The sequence below is a fragment of the Glycine soja genome, chromosome 3 (genome assembly GCF_004193775.1).
Source record: "Glycine soja cultivar W05 chromosome 3, ASM419377v2, whole genome shotgun sequence".
In the NCBI taxonomy this organism is placed as follows: domain Eukaryota; kingdom Viridiplantae; phylum Streptophyta; class Magnoliopsida; order Fabales; family Fabaceae; genus Glycine; species Glycine soja.
The window spans coordinates 39,522,198-39,542,270 of NC_041004.1; the positions used below are offsets into that span (position 1 = coordinate 39,522,198).

General features: G+C 31.8%; 2 protein-coding genes across 8 annotated transcripts; one reads left to right on the top strand and one right to left on the bottom strand.

Annotated features, from left to right (window-relative positions):
- The first annotated feature begins 6,654 nt into the window (after positions 1 to 6,654).
- On the top strand, positions 6,655 to 9,840 carry LOC114406916. 2 transcript variants are annotated; one of them, XM_028369771.1, is made up of 5 exons: positions 6,665 to 6,864; positions 8,129 to 8,243; positions 8,923 to 9,012; positions 9,103 to 9,201; positions 9,317 to 9,840. In XM_028369771.1, the coding sequence occupies exons 1-5, from the start codon at positions 6,797 to 6,799 to the stop codon at positions 9,416 to 9,418; spliced, it is 474 nt and encodes a 157-aa protein (XP_028225572.1). In that variant the 5' UTR covers positions 6,665 to 6,796; the 3' UTR covers positions 9,419 to 9,840. The 2 variants fall into 2 exon arrangements, with proteins under 2 accessions (XP_028225571.1, XP_028225572.1); XM_028369770.1 differs by lacking the exon at positions 8,129 to 8,243 and having other exon boundaries at positions 6,655 to 6,864.
- Positions 9,841 to 11,754: 1,914 nt separating this feature from the next.
- LOC114406917 (transcription factor EMB1444-like) lies at positions 11,755 to 19,609 on the bottom strand. Of its 6 annotated transcripts, XM_028369773.1 has the most exons (12): positions 19,222 to 19,596; positions 18,607 to 19,072; positions 17,542 to 17,712; positions 17,280 to 17,364; positions 17,116 to 17,157; positions 16,587 to 16,646; positions 15,596 to 15,712; positions 14,143 to 15,381; positions 13,938 to 14,045; positions 13,454 to 13,594; positions 13,131 to 13,256; positions 11,755 to 12,069 (listed from the first exon to the last, which is right to left on the bottom strand). In XM_028369773.1, exons 2-12 carry the CDS (start codon positions 18,699 to 18,701, stop codon positions 11,980 to 11,982), a joined length of 2,274 nt encoding a protein of 757 aa, XP_028225574.1. In that variant the 5' UTR covers positions 18,702 to 19,072; positions 19,222 to 19,596; the 3' UTR covers positions 11,755 to 11,979. The 6 variants fall into 6 exon arrangements, 5 of the variants coding, with proteins under 5 accessions (XP_028225574.1, XP_028225573.1, XP_028225575.1 ...); XM_028369772.1 differs by having other exon boundaries at positions 18,607 to 19,596; XM_028369774.1 differs by having other exon boundaries at positions 15,596 to 15,709; positions 18,607 to 19,593.
- Positions 19,610 to 20,073: the final 464 nt, after the last annotated feature.

A 20,073-nucleotide genomic window follows, 5' to 3' on the forward strand; every position in this document is an offset into this window, starting at 1 on the left:
GATAAGATTAATAAATTCTAAAGTGAAAGAATTATAACTATTAAATATTGGTGATGACTAATGAAAGATTTAACCGTCACTAAAAAAAATACTGAGACCGTTCATCACGAGGAATGCTTACTTTATTTCAAATTGTTGGATTATTTAGCTGTAGATAAGCATTAATTAATCATCTAAAATATTTTTTAATCGTTAAATATATTTATTATAAAAATTATTATGATGGAACTATAAATTTGGATTTTGTTTTAGATGACTCCTGATGAACTGTGTCACTTATGTAGTGTCGATCTGTTCAAACTTCAAAGGTCCTTGCTCTCATATGAAGTAATTATAAAGTTCTTTTCCATTTGACAGTGTTATCAAATTTGTTTCAAACCTAGTTGTCTCTTTATAATCTTTTTGTTTATCTCTCTTAATTGTAAAAAAAAATAGAATTTCTCAATAATTTATGTGTTTGAAACTAAACGACAAGAAAACGAGTGAGGACAAAAGGTAAGCTGCATGTCTGCAGCGGTTAGTATTCCTAGTGGTCAGTGGATGCGGTGCACGTACGCGCCCAATAAGATACACTTTACCTAATTTCTTACATAATAATTGAATTGGTGTAAGAATAACTCCATCCACTTTTGTCTTCTTCGTCAATCAGATTTTTTTTTCTGATATTGATAAATACAGTATAATTTTTAAAAAAAAATGTTTTTTAGAAGAAATGTAAGAGGAGGGTAAATTATTAAAATCCAATGTACGATGATAAAAGAATTTACTAACAACGTGAATAAAAGTATACTTAATTATAAGTTTAAACAACTTTTTACAATTTTATTATCATTTAATTATTATAACTTTTCACTAACATAATCAGTTTTTATCGTTGATTTTATTCAATTAAAAATAAAATTATACGAAATAAAATATTATTTTATCATAAATATAGATATAATCAATATTTTAATTAAACTATTTAAAATTAATCTTAAAAACTGATGTAAACTTACCTTAAAAAAATTATATCATTCATGCGTGCAAATTAAGTTATTAGACTCAAAATATTACATGGCTCCTTACATTAATCCAACTCCGCACGAATGGCGGTACTATTCTTTAATGTTTACCTGTGTTGTGGGGTCCACACCAGCCCATTTCCACGTCACCACCAATCCTATAGTGTTTCTTGCGGCTTGCATAAATATTTTTATGTTAATTTACATCTAGAAAAGAAAAAAAGAAAAAAAAAAGAGAAAAGTATAAATATAAGTATGATGAGTGAAATAATTTGATAAAAAAAAGAAGATAGATAGAAAATAAAGTTAAATGGGTGTATACTATATATATTATATAAGGGTGTCCATATATAATAATTACGCAAAAAAATTACACTGTTATATGATAGATAGAACAAATATGGGAATTAAGAAATGATCCAGTGTTGAACAAAAAAAAAAATGATCAAGTGCAGGCATATGGATAATTAAAACAAATCCTATCAGCATTCAGAAAGTAGAATAATCGCAAATCGTTAAAATAAGGGTCAGGTTCGAATTCTTCAACACAAATCAACCAAACTGAAGATGACGAAACTGAGAAGATATATTGAAGGGCCAAGTCTTAGAGAAATCAACATCCATCGTTTTTGGTCAGTCTTCTTTCTAAACAAATAATTTCTAACTCTGACGAAAATTACATTTGATTTAAGGCAAGTTTGGTGATTCCGAAAATTTTAAACATGAAAATTGAGCTATGTGTAATCCTTAATTTACTTATGCATTGTAGATTCACATTTATCCATTTCAACCCTTGCATCAATGTGTTGGTGACCTATCTTGATTTTAAATTTATATAATTATAAGAATCAAAAAGAATTTTAAATTGATCAAACGAGTGATAGTTTGATAGATTTTACATTTCAAATGTGTTTTTAGATTTCATTTTCTTTTATAAGTCAATGCTAATTGTTAGTTTTATATATATGATTTTTTGACACTAATAATTATAATTTTTACATTTCAAACATGATTCTTCATTTCTCAATAGGTTTTCAAACATATACTTATATATTATGTGTCAATTAGAATTTAGAATTATTACTGAAGCAAAATATATCAAATCTGGAACTGGAAGTCAAGGTTCATTTGGCAGAAGCTATACATGGTCTGAGAAGATTATTAATTTACAAGATATACATTAATTCAATTATATAAGCATTCTTAACCAAAAGTTGCGAAGATTGTTAAATGTCTGGTTTGCATTATACAGGAAATTAAAGGCCAGGGAGATCAGAAGATCACGTGTATATGGACAAAGGATAATGCTGACAAGTGTCTAGCACGACCAGTCAAATTAAACCAACCTCAAGCGTTTAATATGGGGCCACTGCACGTGTATGGATGATTGCCAGATATCTAGGTAAGGACTTAGGAATATAATTATGATGATCTCTTATCTTGCACAATATAGAAAAAAAATACTATAAATTTCCACATGAAGTTCTTGTTCCTTTTTCTTCTTCTTAATTCTAAGGTATGTGTTATTTGTTCTTGCTAATGGCCCTATAATTAATGTTCTTTCGTATTATTGACTCTAAATATAGATTTATACAATAATATGCAACATGTTCAGTGAAACTTCTAAAATTATATTATCCACCAATTAATAAATATATAAAAAACAGTCCATAATGATGCAACCCAAAAGCAAACTCCCCGAATAATACCAACTACAAAAGAACACGGTGTTTCTTAATGATTGAGACACATCTGCAGAAAGTTTCATTTTCGATAGAATATATAAATGCAGGATGTACAAATGTAGCTAGTTTTCAGTATAATTAAACACACTAGTTTATTGTCGAGTGGCTTTAGGATTTTAAAATTAAATCAAATGTAGTTTGAACAGGGGGCAGTTGTTCAAAACTGAGCCATGATATAGGGACTGGTTTAATGTATTAATTCGTATAAATTACGAGAGCAATGAACTAGAGCTAGCTAATTGGTTGTCATTTTAATTTCAAAAGGTTTAACAATGACAAGGATAGAGTTTGTCTTTGTTGGGGGATTGTTGTTTTGTAGTTGATTGTTAAGAACGCGGTTAAGAGATACTTCCAATTTCTATGAATAGAACTGATTAAACACTAGTGGAGACAACCTGGAATTCTTAAAAATGTAGTTTCAAGGCTCAAGTTAACCTAATTTGGATGGGAATTTGACTGAAATGACTGACATTGTTATGCGTACGTGAATGAGCTAGGAAGGGTTGGTCCTACAAAATTGTCCCGGTATCTACGTGACAGAAACAAAAAGTGTAAGAATAAAACTAAATATACTACTCTCTCGTTTAGGTTTTGATTTATTATTTCAAATAAGCAGCACCTAAGTTAATTTTCGTTTTGGCATATATTGACTTCAATCTTGACACATTGTAATTTGTATGACCCACGACCAAAAGTATACAAAATACTCGCATAACATCTTTCTTAGTCACTGATATGTCTCGTTGTCGGTTAATTAGAAAGGTTATATGCATGTCTGGTTACTGTCTAAATCACTTAATTAATTTATTGAATTATAAGTTTTTTTATAAAGTTATTTATTAAAGTAATTGATAAACATAAAATGATTGGATGTGTTTGTCTAATATTTAAATTTAAATATCATTTTAAATTTTATTTTATGGATAAAATATACTTTTAGGTGATTATAATTTTAGTTTTTCTTTTACTTTGAACTCTTATAATTTTTATTTAAAGATGAATTATTTTAATTAAAAAAATTAGTTTACGTTGTTATATTTTTTCATAGTGTATTTTATTATCAATTTTATTGTATATCTTATGATATTTTTAATTAAATTTAAAATAAAATATATATACCTAGATAATCATCATACTCCCATTATGTTGCAAGTGAAAAAAAAAATCTAGTGCATGACAAAATTGCATCAATCTAAAGTGTATTATGTTAAGAATGTGAGAGAAAATAAGAAATCAAATAAGGAATTAACTAGAACAATTAAAAAAGGTTAAATTGTAATTATGATGCTCCTACAATTAAAAATATGTAAATTATTCAAAATAAAAATATATAAATAAAATTTTAAAAAATTATATATTAAATATACTTTAATTATAAATTTTGATAATTTTTTAAAAAATTAATAATTCTTGACCAATAATAGTGGTTTATTGTCTTAATTACACAAAGTAAGTATGATAGTTGTTTATTATCTTATTATAAATAAAGGATCATAATTTCAATTTATATTAAGATATTTTTTATTTTTCATTTAATTTTTTTTTACATAATTATTATATCAATTGCACACATAAGTTCTACATCAGTATCAATATATCACATCAAAATTAAAATTTAATTTTAAATAAATTAATAGAAGAATCAAAATTGTTTATTTTTTAAAATAGGAAAACTAAATATTTTAATTTAAAAATATGAAAATCAAAATCATAAATTTAAAATTATAATAAGATCAAACTTACAATTTAACTAAAAAAATGAGAAAAGGAAAACGAAGGGCTGTCACAAAGTTAAACATGTGAGTGAAAGTAAAGAAATCGAAAAACAAATAATAAAACTCTATCTTAGGATAAAAATTAAATTTAATAAATATGTTAAGACTGAAGATATAAAACATAAGAAACAATATTCATTATTAATTAATTAATTATAAATATTTTTCTCTTTTTAAATGAGTCAAATCATAATAAAAAATATTGGAAAAAAAAACATTGAAATACTAAAATTATTTTACACGAAAATATAAATATTTTCTTGAATACAGATACTTCTGTGCCTATGCCCCTATGTATAGGAATATGCTTTTGTCTGCTCTCAACTCTCAGTTGGTTTCGGCCGTCCACCTCCAGTGACCTGACCTTTGAACTCTAGTCTTTGGACAGGTAACATGTATTTTCTTTTATCGACAAGTGTTATATTAGACTTTTTTTTTTTTTTACTTATTAAATTGTGAGATTTTTTTAACAGAAATTAATTTTTTTTTATCATCCAACTAATTTTATAATTCTGAACATCTAACATGTCTTTGGTTAAAAACGAAAAAATAATAATGAAAAATAAAATAGATAAAAATAAGAAAAAAGAAAAATAAAATAAATAAAAAGTCATTTTGACATTAATTTTATAAAATTGAATAAAAATATTAAGAAAAAAGTTGTAACTTTACTTTCTTTCATTTATTATTAAATAACCTAAAAATAATTAAATAACCTAAACTAAACACATCCTTATTATTTGAGAATAACGTATTAATAATTAAGTATATGTTAATGTTCAATTATATTTATGATGATTGCTGCTAACTTAACATTGATTTTTCTTGTAAAAAAACATTTTTAATTTACTAAGTATTTTAATTACATTTAAATTTTTACATTATATTATATAATTGATATGGAAATATGACATATTTTCTAATTTTTAAAAATTTTATATTATTGCATGTATTCTTTGTGTATTTCGTAATCCCACTTATGCTCATCATGACATGTCCAATTACAAGTCATTTTTGGCAATATGGATTTGCGAGATCATACCAAAAGTAGAACTAAGTTAATATGCGGAGGTTTTAAGGAAAATTATGGGGGAATTTGTTATACATTTGTCTTTTATTTAATCAATTCAAGAAATATATTTGATTTACTATGAAAAGAAGTAAATTTCTTCTACAAATAATCAATAACAAAAAAAAAAACTGTCACGAAACTAATATAATTAATAAACTACATGATTTGGTTTTCTCATAAGTTCTAATAATATTGATCGTGAATATCACAACATCAACAATCCTATTGAAGTCCTGCTTTAATTAAGGGATTTGGTTTAGCCCAGCCCAAGAAATTTTATTTTAACATTCTCCCAGCCCAAGCAATTTATGTGTGTGTGTGTGTGTGTTTTATCAGTGTCTATGAGTTTTTTTTTTAAAATTGAGTTCTACTAAAATATTTCAAAACATTTAGGATAGAAAATAAAATATTTTCAATTATGTCATACATATTCAATTTACAATAAAAATATTTTTTTGGGCCAAATATAAAAATATTTTTAGAATAGGATATAATGAAAATCACAATTCAAATATGAAACTATAATTCCACACGCAATATCAACAAAATTTATGATGATATCCATTACAGCAAAGTGTAAATGTGTAATTTCACTTTTGGTCGATCATTGACTGCAAAAAGTACCCTTCATTTTTAATAGTAAATAATCAAATTAAAAATATTTTTATTAAAAAATAAAAAATTAGGTCATTCATGATTTTTTTTACATTCTTTTATGATTTTGTATTAAATATTTTTTCTTTAGTTTCTTGTCTAATGTCTTTGGGACTAGCAAGACCCATAAAAAAGGTGTAATCATGCTAGACATTTATATAATCCATTCCGACTACGGCATCAGATGGAATATAAATTTATATTTTAGAATGGATTTTCCAAAATATAATAGAAGGTGCAAGCCATCATCATGCGGACATTTTATAAGATTGGAGTAACCTGTGTTTAAACTCGGTTTAAAAAGTTGATAAACGGAATAAACGCGGCCCATTGGGCCACGTGTGTCATTAATTGAGCCCATAGCCGCCGAAAGAGAGTCGCCTAACAAGACGGTTCCACGCATTTGCCAGATCGAAAAGACTATGCTACCCTTCCCTCACCCTTTTTTCAATTTGAGCTTCGCTCGCTGTTTCTCTTTCGTTCTCGCTCTGACCGGGAAAAGAAAAACCAGCTTTCTTCAAGCACCTAGATTTCCTCTCTCTCTAAATGGCGTTCTCTTCTTTTCTCGGCAGAGTCCTCTTCGCCTCCGTTTTCATCCTCTCCGCTTACCAAGAGTTAGTTCTTATTTCTCAGTTCTCACTGATCCTTTTCTCTGCACTTCGAATCATGCATGGTTGTTATTTTCAGTGGTTGCAGTAATTTATTGTTTTTGACTGAGTTAATTTTTCAATTTCTGCTGAGTTGGTTGTTGTTGTTATTAGTTTCTCACTTTCTCTGCCTGGATCTATTACGCACAATTGACTCGTCAAAACGATTCAGCAGATCTGTCTTTTCACTTAGTTCAATTGCATGGAACCGGAACTTTTTCTTATTTTTTTAGGTTTTTTTATTTTTTGACTTTTTTGCGATTCTGTTATACGTCGTGGTGTCAGATTTGTTTAATGCGTGCATTCATTTCTTTGGTAGGGTAGTTAGATCTTCTTGCGTGATTTGATTATAATTGTTATCACTGTGGTGTAGTTGCTGACGTTATGGAATCGTTTTAATTCATTAGAAGTTAACATTAACGGTTTCGGTTTTTGGCAAGCTAACTTTTGTGTAGTTTATGAATGAATTTGACTATGTTTTGTTACGAGTTACCAGTTAGCAATTAAGAAGTAGTGTGGGCGCGGGGTACTTTGTGCTGGTAGTTAAGCAACTTGTGTGTTGTGATGTTGTAGAGGGTGTTATTAATTTTTTTTGTCCGTTTATAATGTGTTACTTTGAAACTGGGAAATTTATTCGTGGAAAATTTGGTAATCTTAGGTGATTAATGTCATTTAAATTTTATTTTATTTTTTGTAAAAATGAGGGTATAAACATTTGGTCTTCATTAGTTAACCCTTGACCCTAACCTGTTCCCAGAGTGTTGGGGCACGGTGATGAGATTTATCTTGTATCAAGTTATGGTTCAATTGCATGTCTTTATATTGAAGTTAAGGCATAGCCATAGATTGAGGGAGACAAATCTATGATCTCTATTTCACACTGTAACTGAATTTCTGATTGCCTTTGCTAGTTTTTTTAGTGGATTGTATTGCAGTGGAATAATGTGCCCCTTTCTTTTCTATACTTTCCCATGTTTAATTCCTATTTAAATTTGATGCTTGCATTCAATAATGATCCGATTTATAGTCTCATCCATTATATTTTTGGACAAGTTGATGGTGTTGCTTGATATTGCTCCCTGTTTACATTTAATTAGGCATTAGAAGCTATAAATTCTTTACATTTGACATTTTGATTCTGGAAGCACAAAGCACTCAATTGTTACTTATTTTTCTTTTAATTTTTATGGATTTTCTTTATTTATCCTCCCTCCATTTTCATTCTTGTAAGATTTAATTCTTATGGAGTTGATGGGGGACCCGCAGCAAAAGCACTCAGACCGAAGTTTGATGCCTTTGCACATCAAGTACATTCTAAAGTTGGCTTTCAACTTCCAGATATTGATGTTAGTCTCTCGGTCTCTTTTATTCTATCATTTAAGGAAAGCATGATTAAAACATCACTAAACAGATAAACAAGTTCTTTGATAGGAACAAAAGAAGGAAAAGGTGGTTAAGTTTGACAGGAGTGTGACATGGAGTTGGACACTGCTTGTGAATTCATGCATTTTTCTGTCATTAAGTATAGGTCTAGTGTCTAATTAATTCTTGATAAAATGAAACTATACATGGTATTTAATAATGCTTTTGTCCTTATAACTGCACATGTTTAAATAAGACAATGTAATATGGACGAAGTATTAACTTATATAGGGCTTCTCATTTTGGTTTTGACACTTATTGCTTGACTGTTTGCAGCACATACCCAATTTTGAGTTCTAAGCAGGTAATAGGATTGTCATTGTGTTGGACATGAATCATAAATATAAACTGAAAAATAGTTTTTTTTTCTAAAAAAAAGGATTAATGTTCTAAAAAATGAAATGGGTGCAGGCAGGAGGTGGGGAAGTTATGAAACATTGTAGTGGAAAATAATTGAACTTTCTTGCATTGTTATAGCTGTCATGCATCTAGTGCATTCTTATATCAACATGTTCTTGCATCCAATCAAGTACTCCTTTTAGCATTCATATTATGATGTTTTGTTTCTAACACGTGTATTTATTTGATTGATGTCATTAACAGATGAAATTTTTAGTGGCTGGGGCTATTGCTCTCAAGGGCCTTGGAGGGATTCTTTTCATACTCAGCAGCTCTTTTGGAGCTTTCCTTTTGGTTTGTAGCTTGACTTTTCTCTATGAAATTGAAGTTGGCATTTCAAGTGCTCAATTTTTTCAAGCGTTGGTTCTTTTCTCCTTGTTGTAGCTTTTGCATCAAGTGATCACTACTCCAATACTGTATGATTTCTACAATTATCACAGCGAGGACAAAGAATTTATCCAACTTTTCATCAAATTTACTCAGGTAAGAACAGGTTTTTTTCCCATGCTGGAACTTGGAATGATTAAACTTGAGCTGTTGTCACAACGATTCTTCACCTATTGTTGCAATTGTTTATGGAATATTGTACTCCTCGCAGAATATGGCTCTCTTCGGGGCATTGTTGTTTTTCATTGGGATGAAAAACTCTATTCCTAGAAGGCAACCCAAGAAGAAGGCTGCCAAAACAAAAACATATTAGTTGAAAGGACTTCTCGGATTGTTCCTGGTTGCTCATTATACCCATTTTCCATTTCTCCAGGATTTTGGCTTTGGTCTCTGTCTGGTTCAGAACGAATGTACCTTCTGTCCGATGGATTATGTATAATTTATAATTATTTATATATGTATGCTATTTTTCCGTTTGCTTGACATTAGAAACTGTCTTTCGATTACTAAACTTGTATACGAAGAGGGGGAAAAATGATCATAGCCTGTTCATTCAGACTGGGTGTCAATTTCGTTCTGTCCAACGGATTTGATCGAAAGGTGAAGTCTGGCACTTGCAGTTGCTATTGAACTAAGCTTGATCTTCACGTTGTCACATGGATTTGTGTTTCCTATTTTTTATTCATTTGGTTCTTTACTTGGTATGGTAATGGAAATGTATGCTCGAGTTTTTCACCTGATTATGGTTAAACATAAAAAAGACCTTCAACACTCAACAAGGCACTACAAATTTTGACAAGATATTAAGTTTATGATTGGATAACTTTTATGGTTAAACATTAAAAAGACCTTCAACACTCAACAAGGCACTACAAATTTTGGCAGGATATTAATTTTATGATTGGATAACTTTTAGAAAATAAGAAGGTAATTCTCATAAATCAATTTATAAATTTCAATGTTTATAAAAGTGTTCTTATTTAGCTTTTTCACAAGTTGATTTAATTTGTCTAAATTAATTTTATCTTATGGGAGAAATTTAATTTGCTTTATTTCCTTGTTTTTCTTTTTTTGTTAGTGTTTATTGAATAGGACTTGTTTAGATTCGTAATATCTATTTTTTGCTTCAAAAAAGATATATTCTTGTTTAGATTCTGTATAGGAAACTAAAGACAGCAATTGCCAATATTCTTATTAATGACTTGGACAGTAATCCTCAATTTTCTTCCTATTATTTCGACTGGTTTACGGAATTCCAAGTTACTTGTGTATGTGTTTTCTTCTATTGACGTCAAATTATAACACCTCAATTCAATTGGTTGAGTACGGCGTGAGTTATAAATTTTTTTATCTGTTTTGTATTTCTACAGCTAAAAAAATTATAGCGCCTTGGACTTCCAACATAACTCTTGGTTTAATGGTTTCCGTTTATAAGTTCTACTATGCACCAAACATTTGATGCAAGTTATCTGGGCCATTAATTAAAATAAATTTAGTAGAAAAATAAGTGAATGGTTTAGTAATAGTTTTTCCCTTCACCCATTCTTCTTCACCACCTCACTGTTACCATCCACGACTATCACCGCCTTAGATGTATATATGACCTGAGTTTAAATACAAAGTTTTAAGTTCGTTGTTACGCAGAACACTGGGGGTCATCAAACTTAGCTTATTTTTTATTTGAAACCAGCTAAATCCAAAGCTTAGACAGAGTTTGTTAAATAAAGATATGAAGCTTGACTGCTTGAGCTTATTTAATTGTTTTTATGGGTAGGTAATTTATATATTTAATTTACAACTTGACAATTTTAAAATCAATATGCACTTGGAGTATTTATCAAGTATTTAATATTCTCTCCATCTTATTATAATTGTCATCTTAAATTATTTTACTAATAAATAAATAAAAAAGAATAACAATTTTATAAAATTAACCTTATTATTATTAATTTATTTTTAGCTTTTAAGTCACATCATTAATTTAGTTTTAAGGGATATAAATAAAAAAATTAATTAATATTACATTAAAAACTAAAATGACAATTATATTGAAATAATTTTTTTTTCTTACACAACAATTATTACAGGACAAAGGAAGTAAGAAAAAAAATTAATAGTTATTTAAGAAAAAGATAAAATTTTTTTGCCCATAAAACAAATAATTAATATTTTTTATTAGTATATATAGGCACACATGAATTATTTATGAGCGTTAAATATTTGAAAGTTTATAAACTCTTGAACTTGGTTCATGTACATAAATAGTTTAAAGTGAATCTTGAAGTTTATTTATTATAATAAACTTGATAGGGTATTTAAGGAGTGGAAGTTTTTTTTTTTTTGACAAACAAGGAGCGGAAGTTAATCTGTGTTTGTTTGTGCTTGCTTACATATGTAAGCTTTACTTAAAAAGACGTAGAGACTATATTTTTCTAGCTTCAATTAACTAGCACAAGTCTAATTTTGAAGAACGCCAAATCAAACACAGCATATTCTCTACATTGGTGGAGAGTGTGAATATATGTTTAACACTTCTTCAAACGTGAATTCAAATACTCTTTTGTTTTACACGAATCATGCATTCCAAGGCACATTCAACACAATTTCTCAAGTTAATGTACGTCGTAATTAAACGAGAAGTCTGAGACATGAAAAGAGTAACACTAATATTATTTATTTATTTTTGGAAGGCAAGGGTGACACTAATATATGTTCAACGTATTGTGCTATTTTCAATGTCAAACATAAACAATGACAATCACACATTTCAATCATTTAAAACACACACATAACCACATCATTTCATTTCAAAGATCAAGAATGAGTTACACTTGCCAATGAGTGGCCACATAGTTTCCAAAAACCAAACTGTTATTATTGTGAATACACCGTGCTCTTGGATTGCAGTATTTGAACAAGCGGCCACAAGATATCCAATCTGTGTACATTTTTGTTGTTTTGACCCTGTGATACATAGTTTACTCATCAACAACAATCAATGGAGTTAATGTATTTTGTTCTTAAAGATAATTTGTGTTGACTTTGTCCTTAAAAGTCCCATCTATACAAAATGGTCCCTCAACATCAACTTGTCAACAAGCTTATCGAGTGTTCGACTTGCAAATAATTTTATGCCGGGGAGGATTAGATTGTACTTTGTATAGATGAAAACTTTCAAAGATTAAAGCAAAATAAGTTGTCACTTTCAGAAGCCACATTGTTTATTAACTTGCAGAGTATAAAGACTTACAGTCATGACTCAAAACACCGCAAATTTCTACTCAACTAAAATTCATATATTATGTACAATATTTTGAATTTGAGTACTTAATTCTCTTATTTAAGGAATGCAAATGGCTTATATAAAGTTTCCATTGAAATTTGAATTTGAATTATTATCAAATATATTGTTCTACTGAAGCCTAATGCCATGAATTATGATATTACAACAGCTTCAATTAGCATATATATATTTTTTATAATAATTAATATTATGAACTAGGTGGCTTCATCTGCAAGGGTCATTCCATGTAATTGAACGAACTGGTTAAAATGGAGAAATGAAACTACAATTTTCTGTGGTCAAGAGACACCTTTCTATACACTAAGGTTTTATTAGTGAAGAGGGATGAGTTACAGCTAAGTAGATTTGAATTTATCAAGTAAGCTTACACTATTTACACTGGAAAGAGATATGAAAAAAACAATAAAGATCATATATCAAAAAATGGAAGACACAAATCCACTTAAAAGTTTCAATTACAAAGGTATATATTTTATCCAATCAAATGCAATAAAATTAGGACTAAGATTGACTGGTGGAGCTAGGTGAATAATTGAATTTAAGCATACAATGTGCTAGTAGATAATTGGTATTCTGAATTTTTTGCAATATATTTAATTAAATTATAGACCAAGATTCCAGAAATTTTATGTCAGTTCTTTAGTCTTGTGAAAAAGAAAATGGTGTAATAAATAGGGTTAATTGCATAAAAAATAAAGCTAACTTTGAGTTGAGAAATTACCTCGACGACAAAGCATATCCATATCTTTTCACCATGAGCTTTTGTTGCACCCTTTAAAATGGTAAGGCCCAAACTTCTTATGGCTTCTGCTATTTCAAGAAAATGGCTGCATTCCTCACAGAGCATCTACACCAGAAGGCATAATTAGTTAGTATAGAAACAAACTCAATAACCGATTGTATCGACAACAATAGCAATTTCTTAGACCTTCAACCAAGTGCCACTAAGCTCCATTTCTCATCAGGAGTTTTCTCATGTGTTATAATTTTTAATTAATCACTAATATAGAATAAATCAAAATGTCACTTTCAAGTCATTCGTACCTCAACAAGCATTTGTCCATTCTTACCAAGATTCTCCACTAATATTGAATGAACTTTCAGATGACCCCCTACCTCCATGGCCCAGCTTGAGCCCTGATCATAACTAGAGGATCCAAGAATGTCTGCTTCCTTGTGATGCAACTGCAAAATTGGGGTAGTATTAAACAATGGAGATAAGTCCAAATGCAGAAAATGTTGGAACTTTGAACTAAATCAACAATTTCTGATCGGGTGGCACTAAAGAACTTGCTATCCTAAATAACAATTAAACAAATAAAATCTTATGGTTCAATAGAACTGTGCCCTAAAGGAACATGTCAAGGGGAGGTAAATGTTATTGTTTTAAACCACATGACTCGTTTATGCATATCTTGAAGTTCGATTATCAATCTCTAGTTGACCAGAAATATTGTGTAATTTATTTATTATAGATTTATAGACCATAGACCATCGGACAAATATCTAAAATTGCCTAAAACCTTACCTTTGACTTTGTATCAGCAAAGTCAGTTAGCTTGTCAGCATGTTTAGTTATGCTTTGGAGAAAGAGCAAGTGCTTTATTGCACGCTCCAGGAGTGAATCAATACTGCACTGTTGAAGTTACAATAAAAATTTTAGCCACATGAACCAGATCTGAGATCATCACTCAACCCAAAAAACAATTAGGAAACAGATTCCAGCAAGATACCTTGGCTCCATTTGGCACCAGCTCCCTCAACTCCTTGATACGATCTTGGATCAGTTGTCTATCCCGTGGCCGAGGCCTACAACTTTCCCCTGGCCTGGCCCTTTTTTTGCTGTTCTTGGATGGTTCAGACGACCTTTCAAGCTGTCCACTATTTGAACTATGAAATGTAGATGAAACACCTTTTGAGGACATCACACCACATATCCCTGATGATGAACTCAAAGAATGGTGTTTGTCCTCTCTGACAAGAGAGAGCTGATCCATCAAATAGCCTTCTGAATTAATAGTATGCACATTGTGAATAGAAGCTTCATGATTTTTTGCAGAGGCCATTGCAGATTGCTTTGATGTACAAAATGATAATTCACTATTAACATCATTATTACTATGGTTAATGTTGACCAGCATTGCTTCCAAAAGATGTTCTGGACAAGATTCAGAAGTCAATTGGCTAGTGCTAATCTCATCTGACATTTCAACAGGTTTCATTTCTTGATTAACCTGTGTTGGCCAATCAAAACATTTACCCACTTTCGAAAAAGCTGGTCCAAGTGCTTCATGTAGCTCACAGCCAGCAGGAAAATTCAACATCTGTGAGGCATCCTTATAACAAGGTTCAGTTTGAAAGTCCGAGATATCCTTGTAACAAGGCTCAGTATGAAACTTTGACTTTTCAATATGTTGCTGGGAGTTTGCTTCTGAAGGTTGGGCAAAATTCAATGCCCCTTTTTGGTTAATATCCGCATAATGCAATTTATCACTTTCACAAACAACTGTATCAAGAAAAACTGAAGGAAAGCATGCAGAATCAACTCTGACTTTTTCTGATGGACATATTAAATCATTGAAGCTAGCATTATCTGTAACAAAATCATTTAAATATGATGAGACATTTTTTTCTGATTCCAATCTCATATCTTTGCAGTCGCCACTACTTCCACCTTCATACTTCATCCCATATAGAGGTTTCATCTCTTCAAATTCCTTACAGTCCACATTCATCATATTGGATATTGACTGAAGCAAAATGGAACTTTCATCATTGTACAATTCAGGTCCCTCTTGCTTGGCCACATTATCAGACATTTTCTCATGAGCAGAAGGTGTATAGTTCCTCCCAGTCCCAGAACATTGAAGGGGCATTAAAACATCTGCTGTTTCACTTTTCATAGATTTCTGTGTATCGTAAAAGCAAGTAGGCATAATATCTGAAGACAAATTTTCCTTCAATGTATCCAGCTGGAAAAGGCAAGAAATATAAACCTCATGAAAATGATCAACACATCTGGGTTAAAAAATAACCGATATGACACAGTTCCAATTGCTTGCTATATTATTAGCGTGTTTAAAAATGCCATTTTAACAGTCACTCAAACCCCTTTACCCACTCAAATCTGCACATTCATACAGCATGAAGACACATGAATGTAGAGAAGTGAAGACAGAAGCTTACCTCAGATGAGCTCTTCAAACTACCCTGTATTTGACTAGGACGTAGGATTGAGTAATTTTGAGTAGACAAAAAAAGATTTCTGATATGAGTTACAAACTCCATATCTTCAATCACCTGCTACCAGGAATGTCAAAAGAGAAGAAAACTATTAAAAAAAATCAATAATAAATGGATTTTCATATCCAGGAAATATTCCAAGAGTCATCAAAATCATAGAACAGCCCATGCGCCCCCCCCCCCCCCCCAGCAAGCATGGTTTTTCCAATGTGATTCATAGTGCAAACTTGTAAGACAGCATTTAAGTAGATAACTGGTTCTCAACGGTAACCTAGGTCAAGGGTAATCATTTGTGAAGATACTATCGACTAAATCAGCACTAAAAAATGCCTCATAATCTGATTTTCATGCCAAATCATCTAGTTTTGGTAGGTAGTTTAGTAAATTATAACTTTGTATACATGTAGCCAGACATAAAACTGCATATTGCCTAAGTTCTCTAGTGACAAAATTAGGGATGAGTTGTTATTGTTAATAATTTTTCATCCATTTCTTTTTATGTTTTCACTAGATTACATATGCATATTTACCTAGCACATAAAATTAGGATTATAGAAGTATTTAACCAATATCTCAATCAAGAACCAGCAATAACCAAAATTAGTTGGAAAAGAATTAAAGAAATATAAGCAAGTCATGCTATCTGACTAGTTACGATCCATCCAAACAAAAGAGTGCAAATATTTTTTTTTGGTACAATAGTGACAATGAGGTTTGAACCTATGATCTCAAGCAAACTACCCAAGCCCCTTGCCACTAGCCCAATCCTGGTGACTTGAGTGCAAAAAAAGTTTGAAATCCTAAATACATGGTCTGTTTCAAACAACACCATAAAGAGATAGATGCCTTCTGGAACCATGCCAGCAACCACATTATCCAACAGTATGGTGCTGAAGCAGAGCAAATAAAGGTTAAAAAGAAAAAACCATCTTACTTTATTTAGAGAGCCAAGCTGAACAACACCAAGTGGGACTACAGCAACAACAGCAATAGTCTACAAGGAAAAGTAAAAGCTTTACTAATGAAAATTCTTAATGCAATCAAAGTACAATAGTGCAGACTAGGAAATTATTTTCTAAAAGATAATCAATATTTTTCTAACATAAAGTACCCTAGAACGGAATGCAACATAGTTCAGTTGCAGTACAGTTCAGTTGCATCTTGCATGTAGTGAATAACTTGTAGTGGCTCAATAATTTATCATATTGATCCTATTATCATATTGTTGAGAAAAACTCAAATCCCACATCGGCTACAGATATAAGGCAACAATAGAACATATAAGTGGGAGGCAACCCTCACCCTTTGAGCTAGATTTTGGGGTTGAATTAGGCCCAAACTTACATTCTAAGACATATTAACCACAATTTTCCAAATATACTGTTAAAATTAAATTTCCATTCTCCTTAGTATTAGCAATGTAATTCTAATTTCTTGATGCAAATAGAAAGCAGTTAGCTAACCCTGATTCCGGCAGAAAACTGAGACTGCCACCCATCCGCAAACTAAATCAAACGAAAAAGAGGGAAAGGAAAGAAGAATGATTAGAAGATTAGTTAGATATTGACATGATACTTCCAAGATTGAAAGATCCTTCATGATGACCTTAAATAACAAGAATCCTCACCTCAAAAGACAAGCCAGAACCTGCAACTTGATTATCTGCACAGATCCACCTATGCTTTCCAGTAACAGCTACCTGTCCAACGATACTGTGAAGAAAGAATCTTAGGACAAGAGCTAAAAAAAACTTCGTACCCCATTGCCCAGAGGCTCTTCGCTATGCGAAGGTATGGGGGAGGGATATTGTACGCAATCTTAGGACAAGAGCTACACAAAAAGAAAATCAAATTGTAAATAGTATCAATTTTATATTTAATTAGCCATACCCTTCTCCTAATGAATATGCATGATATGACATCTTAGCCACTGCTAACTCTAATGCACTGTGTGAAAATTTCCCACAACCAATCTGTTCCAAGGTCTTCTGGCAGTGCTTATTTTCTGAAGAGTCGTAATCATCAGGATTGCTATAATATGCATCCTCCCATGTCAAGATCCTGCAAGCAAATACCACATCCAAAAATTAAACAGACAGCATTATGGAATTCACACACTTGGTGCAAAGTGCATCAGTAACCAAAGAATGAATCACGAAAATTGTGTACAAAATCATATCGCTAAACAGTAATGAGCTTACTGCCAACTACACTAAACAAAACAACAACAACAACAACAACAACAAATGCTATGCTTATCCCATTTCAAACGCACTAAAATGAAAGCAACATAAAACATTTCAAATAACAGAAGGATTGCAATCACCCAAACAAGATGACAACAACAACAATTTTCTTTAAACCAAATTGGACAACAACCAAGAGCAAAAAACCTGAAAGCACAACAAATGCCCTTCTTAGGGAAAAACTCTAAATTCTAACCAAGCATGGAAATCACATAACTTGGAAGAAGAACAAAGCACAGGGAGGAATATCAAAGAAAATCTTCCATTATAAAATCATAACATCATTAGACAAAAACTGGAAACTGTCCACAGCCAATTAGATTAACCCGGCAAGTGAAATGGCCAAGTCAAATTTCAGACCAAACGATTCAAACATGCAAAACCACAACTTCACCTAATTTACCATACTCTAAGTTGCCAACATCTACAACGAGGGAACATGGTTTTAAATAGTGTTCTGCAATCGCAATTGTGTCCGCAATGTCAAGGTATTTTGAGTCACTGCAACCAAAATTGCGGCCACATCAGCCGCCCGCAATATAAAGGTTTTCTGACTCGCCGCATGGCAACAGCAATTTAAAACCATGGCAGGTTCAAAGACGCACCAAGTGACCAAACCAAAGAAAAGACACAACACACACACACACACACACACAAGGCACAAAAAGAAGGAATAACACCAACAACAATAGTAGTAGTAGAAGCATACATTCGAGCACGATGTTTGAGCTTCCAAAAGATGGCGTAGTTCCAGTGAGTATTCAAACAGAGGCTTCTGAGTACTTGGTGCAAGTTGGTACCCATGTTGCCCCCCCTTAACAAGTCAGAAACTTTAACACCCCCGAGAATCTGAATCCTCCAAAAAACAGAACAAAACCCCTCCAAAAACACCACACACTCACTCGCTCACTCACACCTAGCTCCCTCTGTATGACCCTCTTCCAGCCTGCTTCCTCCGCAACCCCGCTCGCCGTTTTAATGGCGGTCCAACTGTTGGCAGTATCAGACGATCCGCACCCATCACAATTGACACCACCCCACCAACCAAAGCTTCCAACTTTTTTTTCCCGTCACAAAAACACAACCACACTTAACGCTAAAACTGCAACACTGGACTTAACAACACAACAACAAAACCAGCAACTAGCCATTGAATGACAAATAAGTGAATAACCCTGTAAGATTCCAAAAGGGGTGTGAAGATTGAAAGAAGGGAAGCAAGAGTGGCTAATAAGCTAGCTTATGTCCGACGACATGTGAAGAAGGTTCAATTTTTTTCTCTGGAAATAATGCAATTGTAAATGAATGAAGTCTTTTACTTTACCCTTTGCTGCAGAGTGAGAGATAGAGAGAAGGAGAAGAGAGTTTGCAGATGTTGCCAAATGCTGAGGAAAGAGTGAGAGAGAGAATGTCAATGGTGGGAAAAGGAAGTGTGGCTCTCTTCTTCTATATTGGAGTCACGTTAGCACGCTGTTCCATCTAGCTTTTTCATTTGGGGAATCTCCACCGTTGATTCATGCAATCATGCTAACCGTAGCGTAATCCACCATTGATCATATCACTAACCATACCATGCATTTTAGCAAATTTGGTGTAATTGACATAACAAAAGAGATTGGTCTTTTTAATTTTATAACATGACAAATTAAGGCCTAAGTTTTTATTAGATGATATCTAGTCTCATATTTACTATAATACATCTTTTTTCAGAAAATAAAACCAAAAATGAAAAATATGGTAAATGAAGACTAAAACTTGACAAAGGGCAAAAGCCCCAAGGGAACTCTATGAAAGGTTAGGGGCTAATTAGGGCTTTATATTTAACGTTAACAACCCTCCAAGGGCAATGAAAAGGAGGGTGGAGATTGATGGGAAACAATCCAATTGGGGTATGAGTACACTTTATGGTGGTGTCAATTAATGGCCAACAGCATCATACCAAATTGAGGACATGCTTCCTTATTTTCCCCTCAAGTTTTCAATCCTTTCTTTGAAATCCTAGAGAACGTACCCAGCCACCCCCCCTCTTAAGGTCCTTTTCAACAATGATCTTATTGCCCTAAAGTTGTGACACCTTCAACCTCCCATTTCTTCAAAGCCCTTCCTACTTTGTCACGTTAATAATTAAATCTTTTAGAATGCCAACCTTTAGTTTAACACATTGGTGGTCATGCTG